We start from the raw sequence: 12,004 nt of genomic DNA on the forward strand, positions 1-12,004 counted from the left end.
TTTAATATACCTCTATGTAACCTCCATTTAAGCACAGTTTGACAAAAAAAAAGAATGTTGTAAAAAAAAAATTTGCAGCTAACAGAGCCCTCTAAATATTGAGAAGTTTTAGATCAATCTGCTTTTTGAAAGATTTAATGTATCCTTACTGCAGTGTTATTTCTCCTGTACAAAGTATCCTTAAATATTTAATGAGACAATTAAAAACAATCATTTCACCATATCATGCCCTTCCTTCCTGTCTGTTTAAACAATATAAGTTAAGATATTTAACCGACATATTTTCCTCCAATTCTTAAGTGAGATGGCATTTTTCTAATGAGTACTGGCAATAGGAAAATGTTAAAATCCTTGCATTAGCTAAACGAGTAGATTGAATAAGATATTCTTAATTTTTCTACTCATCCAGCTAGTTCTCGTTACAATCTATCACAGTCTCTGCTGCACTTTCTCTTGTAAAGAGGACAAGCATTCTTCGTTCCTAATTTGTCTCTAATTCAGCTGGGAAAAGAACGATCTGGAGTAACTTCTGCAGTAACTTCCCCATTCTTCTCCCCTGAACCAAATGTGCTCAATAAATTAATGTATATAAATTGCCTAAAATCTTAAAGCCATTGTGCTGCTGGCTTGCAATGGGTGCCCTTTCCCACCACTATGAGCTAAAATAAACACCAAAAACACCTATATTGAAACACTAGTGTTTAATTTCCTTTATTTTTCATCCTGTTACAAAATTGGAACTCCCAACGTTTTCATATGCAAAAAAGTAATATGACAGATGTAGATTTTAGTTGATTTTCACTTAGTTTGGATTGTTGCTTCTTGTTTTTAGGTAGAGGTGGGAATCTCATCTCAAGATAAGTAAAGGTTTTTGAGCCAAGTATTAAATTTGAACACAAATACTCATTAGGATGATTTTTCCTTTCCTCTACAAACTTAACATTCAGTTTACTACTAAATGAGAATACAAATAAATTCATATTGTGTCAGTCCATTATTTGAAATTCTTTTGAAAATGTGTCTTGGAATGTCTTTCAGAGGTTTATCTATTGGAATATTTAAATATATCTTTATAAGTTATCAAATAAGGGTCAGTAACAATTGTGTTCTAAATTAAATATTGTTATGAACAAATACATTTTCACTAGAATAGATTATAGTCTGTAAAGTGTCTCAAAATAAAATACAAAATCTAGATTTCAATTTTAGGGATAGCTAAATGAAGAAATAGATCAAATGGATTAGAGAAATGGAAGAGAATTTAAAGAATTCAGGAGAATGATGATAATTCACAAGTAATGAAAGGCAAATATACCCACTGAAAAAATTCAGGAATGATAAAATCAACTAGACAAACCTTTTCTTCACACATCCTTTATTACAGTTCAGGCTTATAAAATAAAACAATATAAAAATAATATGTATTTATTTGTAAATTCAGTACCATGGTTTAGAGCCCCTTGGTTGATGGTATTAACAGGTACTGACCTAATGTAACCCACATAATACCTAATGTGATCCATATCTAAGTGGTGATATGTGATTAACCATCAGCACCACTGAGATTCTGGTATTAAGGGAACACTTAATGGTGTTAGACTAGAAACATTAAAGTTCCAGGCAAATCTGCAATGTTTTTCAGTGCTCACTCAAAAATCTTTAAAATTGTGCTAACCTTTGCTTCTGTAAAAAGAAGGCCAATCCAGCCGAGTAAATTTGGGAGTCAGGAGACCAAAGACAGAATTCTTAGAGTTGAAAGACAAAAACCTGCAGCACTGGATAGTCATTTTCATGTCTGGCAAGTTAAAAATTAACAACTATTGTGTATAGTCATAGTCCTGAAGGAAGCAGCACATCTTAGTGGCAGTCTGCTACTGGCACCTAATTCCCATATCCCCCTTCCACATGAGTAAAAAAACCCTGGACATAGGGTAATTTAGAAAGACTGCTTCCTCCCATCACATCTGTATCTGTTGCTGCTTAAAGAATTTACATATACATGTGTGTGTGTGTGATTTCTTTTGAAGAGCAGCTTTAAGGAAGAAGTTGCAATTTTTGGTGTCCTGTCATGTAAAAGGATAAATACATATATTTTAAAAAGTGGAAAAATGTGTTTCTGTTTTGTTCAGTGAGATATAATTGAAAGTTGCTACAAGACTAAATTGTGTCCCCTTCTCCTTCAATTCATATGTTGAAGGCTTAACCCCCAATGTGACAATATTTGGAGATGGTGCCTTTGGGAGGTAATTAACATTAGACGAAGTCATGAGGGTGAGACCCTCATGATGGGGTTAGTGTCCTATAAAAAAGAATAATATATCTCTCTTTCTTTCTCACTCTCTCGGTGTACACAAGGCAGATGTCACCTGAGCAGACAGTAAGATGGTGGCTAACAACAAGCCAAGAGAAGAGGCCTCAGAATAAAACCTGCTGGTACCTTGATCTTGTACTCCCCGGCCTCCAGAACTGTGAAAAATAAATGTCTCTTGTTTAAGCCACCTAGTCTATGGCAGTTTTTTCTAGCAGCCCAAGTAGACTAATACAGAAATACTCTGCAAACTCAAGGTATGCTCTGTCAAAGGAAGAGTGAGAGCTTTTATACTTGCTCTTCCTGATGCCAGCAGGGAATTTGGAAATTATGGGGACCAGCAGCCTCATAATTTTTGATCTTTCATTATCAGGTGTCCTTGAAGATGTCACAGATGGAAGGCATGAAACAGAAAGACAGGAGTACCATTCCTGATAAAAAGAGAGTTGTCTTATCAGCTCCAGAAATCCTACTTCTAGACTTCATTTTCATGAGAGAAAATTGATGGCTGTCTTGTTTAAGGTACTGTTATGTTTCATTTATTCCTTGTTTTTGCTGTTTCCCTGTTACATGCTGCAGATGCTAATTGTAACTGATGTGAAAGACAAGATCCATAGGACCTCAGAACTGAATACCGATGGAAACTGGCATAGAGAGACACTTAATTCTTCATTAGACTTGTTGATATTTCTATTCTCTGAGGGAACAACAGTAGAAACTTGATACTGAAACCCTTGAATAGCTTCTTCATTTAATTTTACATTATACTGTTCTCATTATTGAGTATGTGAATATTTATTTCAGTCAATCCTGTAACTTACATGTAGGTATTGCTAGATGTGATATTTCAATTCATTAATTCAATCTGACTATTTGATTCCAGATCCTGGTTTCTAGAAAGGTCTATTAAATAAGTACTAACTTCCCTCTTCTTTACAGAATTTATTATGTGGGAACTGCTTTGTAAGGCAAATCATTTCTATTGATTAAAGAAATATAAATAGTTTTCTTAGTTTCTAAATCTTAGTATATCTGGTTTTAGCAAATAAAGTTTTATGGTAATATCTTACAATAATATTTTTAAAAATTTTACAATGATATTTTTATTTTCTTTTTTTTAAACAATCTCAAGTTTACAGAAAAGATGCAAGGACTGTACAAAGAACACTTTTCCCTGAACCATTGGAGAGTAAGTTGCCAAAACTATGCTTCTTTACTACCAATAACTTTTGAATCACTTACACACAAGAACATTGTATTACATACATACAATAAAACCATCAAAATCAGGAAGTTAACATGATTCTGAAATTTGTTTATTAAAAGATAAAAGATGTTATTAGGACACTTGCTGAAACTTGAATGGGATCTGTCTGAGAATTAGATAGCAGTTATGCATCAATGTTATTTTCAAGTTTACTAATTCTCCTTTGGACTGTATCTAATCTATTCTTTAATGTGGTTAATTTGAATTTTTACTTCCATACGAAAATTTTGCAATAAGATATAAAACTCTTATTATAAAGACTGACTTATTGCCATCCTCAAATATTGTACTTCTTTGCTATAGATTTTGGTGGGATGGGAGGCAAAGACAAAAACCCAAATATATCAAGAATTCTATCAGCCTAAAAGTATTTATTTTTAGAATACATATTTTTATAGCATTTGAGATAATCTTAAGTGGAATGATATATAAAACAGATGAAAGCCAAGTTGTTCTTTTTAAAATGTGAAACAACCCTGAACCTGTTCTCAGTCTCCCATCACCCCACCATTGTGCTTAAGGCATCTCTACAGAACCCTTTGTCTTCAAAAGGGTTATATGTTCAAAATAGCTTTTAAAAAGCCTTCAGATAGAGTAATAAAGGGTAGCAAGGAAAATATTGATGAAGGGAGAATGTGTTCATGGAAGATTTTATAGAATCTTTGGTACTTGACATCTTAAAGACAGGTTATAAGTTAGGTATGAAGGGCATTCTAGAAGGAGATAGTTCATATTAGATTCTCCTTTATACTGAATAAAGTTAATCACACAAAATCTTATTTACTCATATAAAGGGGAACTTTAGTATAGTACGTTTAAGGAGCATGACATTGGAGTCAGACTGGCTTTGAATTCCAATTCAATCACTCATCTCTATATACACTCTCTCCCTTAGTGATCTCATCTTATCTGATGGTCTTAAGTGCCATCAATATGCCTTTTACTCCCAAATTCATATCTGTCATTTCTCCTGATTTCTAGTTTCTCCTGTTGGTCTGCCTATTTGACATCTCCACGAGGATGTCTAATAGCATCAAAAAGTTCTCTGTGAACCTTATTTCCCCAGAAATTTTTTTCATCTCAGTTGATGACTACTCTATCATTTCATGGGCCAAACCATCTTGGAGATGTTCCTGAATCTTCACATTTTTATAAACCCTATATCCAATCCATCAGCATATCCCTCTGATTGGTCCTCAAAATATTTCCAGAATCCTCTCATATGTCTCTATCTCCACCTGACAAGTCTCCATCCTATAACCATAGATAACTATGGTAGTTATCTCTTGAATTCTCTGCTCTCCAACAATCTGATCTTAACGAGAGTGAGTCTTTTAACATATAATTCAAATCATGTTGTTCCTCTGCTTAACCCTCCCCCCAATATCTCTTCATCTTGCTCAGATCAAAAGTCCAAGTCCTTGTGCAGGCCTTCATGGCTTTACTGCATCTAGCCCCTGATACTTCTCTAAATACTCTCTACCAGTTTTTACCTTTCTCACCCTACTCCAACTAGGCAGTTGATTTTATTGATCCTAGAACTTTCTAGGCATATACCTGCCTTAGTACTGCCCATTCTGCATACATTCACATGGCCAACTACCTTAGTTCTTTTAAACCTTTACCTTAATATCACCTTCTTCATGAGGCTTCATCTGGCCATCTTACTTAAAATTATAGATGGCTCCAATTCTCCTCCCTAATACCTCTTACCTTCCTCAGCTCTATTTTTTTTTTCATTGCTTATCATCTAGCTATGATGGAGACAGTGACTCAGTTGAAAGATTGTTGGCATACTCAAACTATAGAAGAATAATTCTGAACTTAGGGTGTGAGAATGACAATGAAGAGCTGATTATGAAAGAGTCAATAGACGGAAGATCCTAAAGTGAGCAAGGGATACACACACACACACACACACACACACTCATACACACATGTCAATCAAAGAAAGGGGATTAATTTTATATGCATGCTATCTAGTTATGTATGGTGTGTGTGTGCATATTCAGTGTATAGTCTCAGTGATTACAAGAATTGTAAATAAGAAAGACAGTAGGGAGAAGTAGTTGTGTGGAGAAAAACACTGGTTCAGTTTTAGATATTTAAGGATAAAGGTTCCCCTTTTTCCATGTATTAAAAGTATTGCAAACTAGATGCCAGTTCTCAAGTGACCCTTTTATTTGGAAATTTTTCTCAAAGAACATTTAGGAATAAGGTAACTTCATCATAATGCAGTTAAACAATTGTTATGTTTTTATCCTTATTTGCTCATAAGTGCAATAGTCATCTGTAGTTTTATATCTCTTGCATGTTAAGAATTTGTAGTTTCAATTACATTGGATCATATGGATTAAGTGTAAACCTATGGTGTAAGCGATGACAAAGACAGAGTGCCTAACCACCTCTATTTGAAGTCCCCTAGGACTTGGGTTAATTAATGAGACTCATCCTAAGGTTATACATGATCTATTACTTCCTCTAATTAGAAATAATAATCCTGATCATTATGCTGGTTAGCTGGAAAGAAATAAGATGAATGTGCTTAACTATGATTAATAGTCTTCTTTAAGCAGTGTAGATCTCTTCTTGTCACTGAGTCATATGCAAACTGAGCTGCAACTCAATGCTTTTTCATGATATATATATACTTTTAAAGCTCACAGAAAATATTAACTTTTGGTAGATGCTTTTAACTTTACTGGTAAAAAACAACTATTTTAATATTTTTAAATTGACAACCACAATATAAAATCACTATTTTTACCTGTTTTGCATGAAATAGCTATCCAGAAATTTATTATTATTTTTTTTTACATTCTCTCCAAAATTATGTGAATACCTATGTGTCCATTCTGCTGAGGTATAAAAGACTTTTGCACATATTTATACACCAGCTTTTAAAAATTCAAAATATTATTATGATGATTACAGTTTTATTTATTTACTGCTGTTTTGATAGGGGTGATATCTACCCTTTGCCTACTGACAACTTTAGCTGACACTTTTATATGCCAAAAACTTGTGAGAACTTATTATCTGGTGAGAGAGATGAAACATATTCATAGAGGATGTTAATAATCTATGTTTTTTAATGTGGCCAATTTAGGTGTACTAAGGTCGAATATTTCAGATTATTTTGGGGAAAAAAGGAAAGTAGAGCTTATATTGCTATGTAAGCTTAAAGCCTTTAAAACACTATGCATGTACCACTTAATTTTTGAGCATCAATATGATCATTTTGAAAATGGTGATAATAATAATAATAATGGTATTGATCTCATATATTTATTGAGAGAATTAAGCAAGTTAATATGAATGAAATGTTATCATATGTCTTAGGTTATATTGCTCAGCAAATAATACATGCTTCCTTTCCATGATGAGAAGTATGTGTCTAGACACATGTGAAATATAATTTAATTTAAAAATTAAGCTTCCCTTTTATTAATTTCATTGCAGGAACCCAGAATTACTAAATATTTAAACTGATCAATATTTGCAATAGATGTGTTAAATCCAAATGTTGATTTTTTTCAATAAAATTTTTATAGGACCTCTTAATTAGCAAATTTTCTTTTGCTATCAAAACTGTGGGTAGATTTAATATTTCAATGGTAATATTCCTTCAATTGGATTGCTAGACACAAAGATATGACTTCCAAAAATTATATCCTGATTTCCTTTTTTGATAATTAAATTATATATTCTTTAACAAATGCAATGATTTTATCATTCAGAATTTCCTCTTTTTACATTTGAGTTTAATAATTCATAAAACATTTTCTGTTCATAATGTGTTTTATTGAATCAAAACCAAATAGTAATCTAGTTATCAATATTTAATCAATTATTATTAAATTTTCAATGAGATATTCAAGACAAGAACAAAGCACTTAGCTATCTACTGTGTGCCCTGAACTGTGCTTATAAATTAAAGAATATAAAATACATAATCCATAGTATCACAGAGGAAATAATAAATAAAAGAAGATATAAAATCACGTATATTGAATGCAAGTGTGTGCAGTAATCTCTGTGTGTTAAGTTGTTGGTAAGTTTTCCTGAAGAACATAAAATGTGAAGCATATTCTTAAGGAAAAGAATAGGCAATTGAAAGACAGAAACATACGTATAACCTGAACTCTACAATTTCATAGATTAAGCCAAATTTGTTGGCTTAATTGAAAGATTGTTGGTATACTCAAACTATATTTCATATTAAAGTGAGAAACAGAAGCAAATAAATACAATACATTCACCGTGTAAAATGTCTTAAAATGCATCTGAAGAGAAATGTTATTTTTGATATCAAGGACCATAGGGATAACCTATAGGCTTTTAAAGTATTTAAAAAATGATTTTGAACTATCTGGGTTTACTTAAAGTAGAAATATATATAGACTTTAAATTTTCACTTAAAACTTTGAAAGCTATAGATAAATTACAATAAATTATTTATTTTTATTATTTATTTAGGAATAAAAGTATCAACACAAAAAGAGTTCATTATCTTCTTCCCCAAAAACATATTTTTGCCATCAAAATGACTCTTCAAAATGATACCCATACTAAATATAAATGCACGTATATAGACAGAGAGTGAGAGAGGGTATACCCATAAATAAGTAATACATATGTATACAATAAATGTGTACAGTATATTTAGCAGTAATTTCCAAAAACTTTCAGATTGACAAAGACCATTTGCCAATTTGAGTTTAAATGAAGATAACATCGTAAATGATTAATCCAACCAGAATGTCACTCTGTCAATCAACTATAAGACTGACATCTTGATAAACTAATAAAGATCTTTCTGAAGCAGTCTACTAAGCTAATAAGCACATGAAACAAATGTTGATTGATGAGCATATGTTCCTCTGAGAGCCTGGAAGTAACAAATATGAAAGCTACTAAAATTAGGATATAAGAAATTATACCTGCAGGCCTTGTCCATCTACAGTAACAGAGTTGGCTCTTTGCATTTTGTTCCTGTCGGAGACTTTGTTTGGCGGCTGGGAACTGCCCTTTTCCTTTTTCACTGTTGCTTGTCTTTCCTGTAAGAAAAATATTTTATAAAAATTTAAAACTACAATCAAAATAAAAATAAAATGTTTAGTTGTTTCACTAAAAGGGGTAACTAATAAAAGAGTTTCATGGTTATAAAGTTGGGCCCAACTTCCTAATTTGGAGTTCCTAGTGAATACTATGAAAGCAGTTTCTTTCAAATGGCTCAATGTATGAGATACTTGTATGATCAAAATATCAATTAAAGAAACAATGTGAAAGAAAACCAAATTGTATTATCCCTATGTGACCAATTGTGATTCCTTATCAAAAGTTTATGGACCTCTAAATTTGATTATTTTCATAAACAATGGTACAGATAAATAAGAGTCTTCTAACTTAAGGGATTTGGTAGTGAATACTAAAAGAATGCTTATAAATACATGGATTCTAATGGCATGATGGAATTTTAAGCTACCGCTTATATCAGGGATGGCATATAGTTTAACACTCACATTCCACCCCAGCTGATTCCTTTATCTCCCATAATGAAAACATTTCTTTGAGGAGCTGTCTGTTCCCTATTTCTATTTCCTCTCTTTTCACTCTCTCTTCAACAGAACCCAATCAACTTTCATCATCAGTGACCTTCTCATTGCCACATCGCATGGTCGGTCTTCTCAGCTTTTCAGGGGCATTTGACAGACTGATCTCTTCTCACTCCTTGAAAACTTGCCACACTTGGCTTCCAGGACACCTTCATCTTAGCTCGCTTCTCACTTCACTAACTGCTCCCTCTCAGAGTGTCTTTAACTCGTTCTTCCTACAGCTTCGCAATCTTTAAGATTTGGCTTCTTCCTTGGACCTCTTATCTTTATTGTCTACACTCGCTCTCACTCCCTAGGTTAATTCATTCGTCCCCAAGGCTGTCAATTCCAATTTTATGAAAACTTCTCAATGTATAATTCCTGTTCTGATCTTTCTCTTGAACCTTAACTCCAATATACAAATGACCTTTCTATCTCTCCACATGAACCACACAGCAATCCTAAAATGTCCAAAACTAGTTTCTTCTTATTCCTGCCTAACCTCCTCTTGAAAATAAATCCCAAACTAGATGACTACTCAACACCTCCATCATTACATGGTTTAAGCAATGATTATCTTTTTCATCAATGTGGATTATCGTAACTGTCACCTAATGGATCAATCTCTTTGCATCTTCGTCTCCCTACAGTCAATTCTCTAAACAACAGCCACACTCAGCCCTTTTCACTCCACTACAGCTGCACTGACCTCCACATTGTTCCTTGATCACAACAATCATGCTTTAAATTCAAGGTTTCTGCAATCATTCTGCACTCTTGGAAAACTTGCCCTTTTATATTTGTTGGAATTGATCCTCATTCCTCACTTCAGGTCTCTGGTCAAATGTCAAAGAGGTTTTTCTCTTCCCTTCAGCCTCCATTTTAAATATCATTTATTATAACCTGAAGTGTTACTAACTTGATTTGTTTAATGCCAGTTTTCCCCCATTAATCAGAGTTCCATAAGAGTAAGGACTTTTTTTGTTTCACTGGTCTATATCAGATCTTAGATCAATGCCTAAGAAAAGTCAAGGTAAATGAATAAAGAAACAAATAAAACTTACATTAAAAAAAACAATTTTTGAAAAAGTTCCTGAGGCATTGTGTTGAGAGGATTCTTGGGCCATGTCTAGGCTTGATGTGAAAAATTGTTCCGATTGGTAAGCAATGAGTGCCATGGGTGCTTAAGTGTTTTAGGTCCATATATTTCCTATCATTTACTAAAATATTGTACGTCCTAGTTCCTATATATTTGCTTGTAAGAGTATCATTTCATTTTCTGTAATTTAGGAAGTATATTCAAGTAGCTTTAAAATAAAGCTGTTTTTCAATATATTAGGACTAGATAAATCAGAAACCTCTGACCAAAATAAATGTTAATCAGTATTGTCCATTTACCTTGCAATTTCATGGTGAAAAAACACTTAATATATTTTGTGTGTGTGTGAAAATGAATGGTATAATAGAAATCCTGAAATTTAAATTCTTTGGATAATGATGTGCTTTCACATAAGCATAATTTCTGGCAAAAATATTGATTTTTTAAAGGATGCTCCTTCTTTCTAAGCTTGCAATTTAAATTTTATTCATAGATAGTTAAATGATATAAAGCATAAGAGTGAAGGATGAGGTTTGGAACCAAAAAGCCTAAGTTGAATCCCGTCTGTGCTACTTAAGTATTATGGAATCGAGAGAGTTTACTCCTATGCAAAATGGAGACTCGCCTTCTCAGACTTGTGTAAGATTTCATAAAAAATGCATAAAGTCCCAAGCATTATGCCTGTATTACAGTACATGCTCAATAAATGAAAGTTATTATGAATAATGTAAAATAGGTTTGGTTCCCCATTTGGGTGCTCATTAATATTATCATTATGCAAAGTGTTTCTTATATTTCCAAATGCATATATATGAAAAAAATTCACCAGTTATATTAGGCATGTGTTTAAATAAATAAAGCTCAATGTTTATATTTGAAAATGCACAGTTTGTGTTAGGAATTCAAAAACATAATGCTGTTGGTGAGTATGAAAATAATTTACTTAGGAGTTCTTGTACACAGATACGTAAAACATGGAATCGATATTTTGTAAATATGTACAATGTGAAAGACATACCTTACTACAGTTATTCTGCCATATAATCCAATGATTATTATTTAGTATTGAATTCAGAAATGCTTAGGTTAGAAGAATTAAATAAAATTGAAGTCAATTAGTCACATTGGAACTGGGTATTTGTAATAGATTATGTATACATGTAATACTGGAAATTTAAAATATATAAGTACATGTTTGTAAAGAGCTATCAAATCATCTATTATCATTATTTTATTCTTGGACATGCATATAGCTAAGGAAATTGCTGTGTGGGAAGAACCCCCAGCTAACAGAGATAGTGGTTAGCAGACAGTATGAAGTAGCTCCATGTCCCTGAAAATGCCTATAATACACAACTGTAAAAAATAGGAAAGCAAATTTAAATTGAGTTAAATTGAATTTAACTAAATTGAGTTTTCAATTGATGAGAATTTATTTTTGAAATCTAGAATTATGAGAAAGATGTATGTAGCAAGCTAAGTTTTAAAAAATCCTCAGTATATCCATCCATATGTGTATTTTATTATATAATCTAGCTAATCCTAAAATGGTAAACATTTATTTAAACACACACACAAACACACACAGACACATCAAGAAGACCAGGTGATTTCTTTGTTTTTTGGGGGAAATGCTAGTATGTAAAATTTGTAGAATTAATCAAGGCTGAAAATTTAAAAGCAATAGAGACTCATAACCATTTAATTTTTCCCAGGGATTTCTTATTATTATG

General features: G+C 32.5%; 1 protein-coding gene across 1 annotated transcript in view; it reads right to left on the reverse strand.

The window, feature by feature from the left end:
* The window catches only part of DGKB (diacylglycerol kinase, beta 90kDa), a 551,962-nt gene that overhangs the window by 445,102 nt on the left and 94,856 nt on the right, over window positions 1-12,004 (reverse strand). Inside the window, exon 14 of the mRNA XM_008578087.1 lies at window positions 8,519-8,635. Within this exon, the coding sequence (XP_008576309.1) occupies window positions 8,519-8,635 (117 nt within the window). The remainder of the gene's footprint in view (window positions 1-8,518; window positions 8,636-12,004) is intronic.

This window comes from Galeopterus variegatus, unplaced genomic scaffold (genome assembly GCF_000696425.1).
Source record: "Galeopterus variegatus unplaced genomic scaffold, G_variegatus-3.0.2 Scaffold72, whole genome shotgun sequence".
Taxonomy (NCBI): Eukaryota; Metazoa; Chordata; class Mammalia; order Dermoptera; family Cynocephalidae; genus Galeopterus; species Galeopterus variegatus.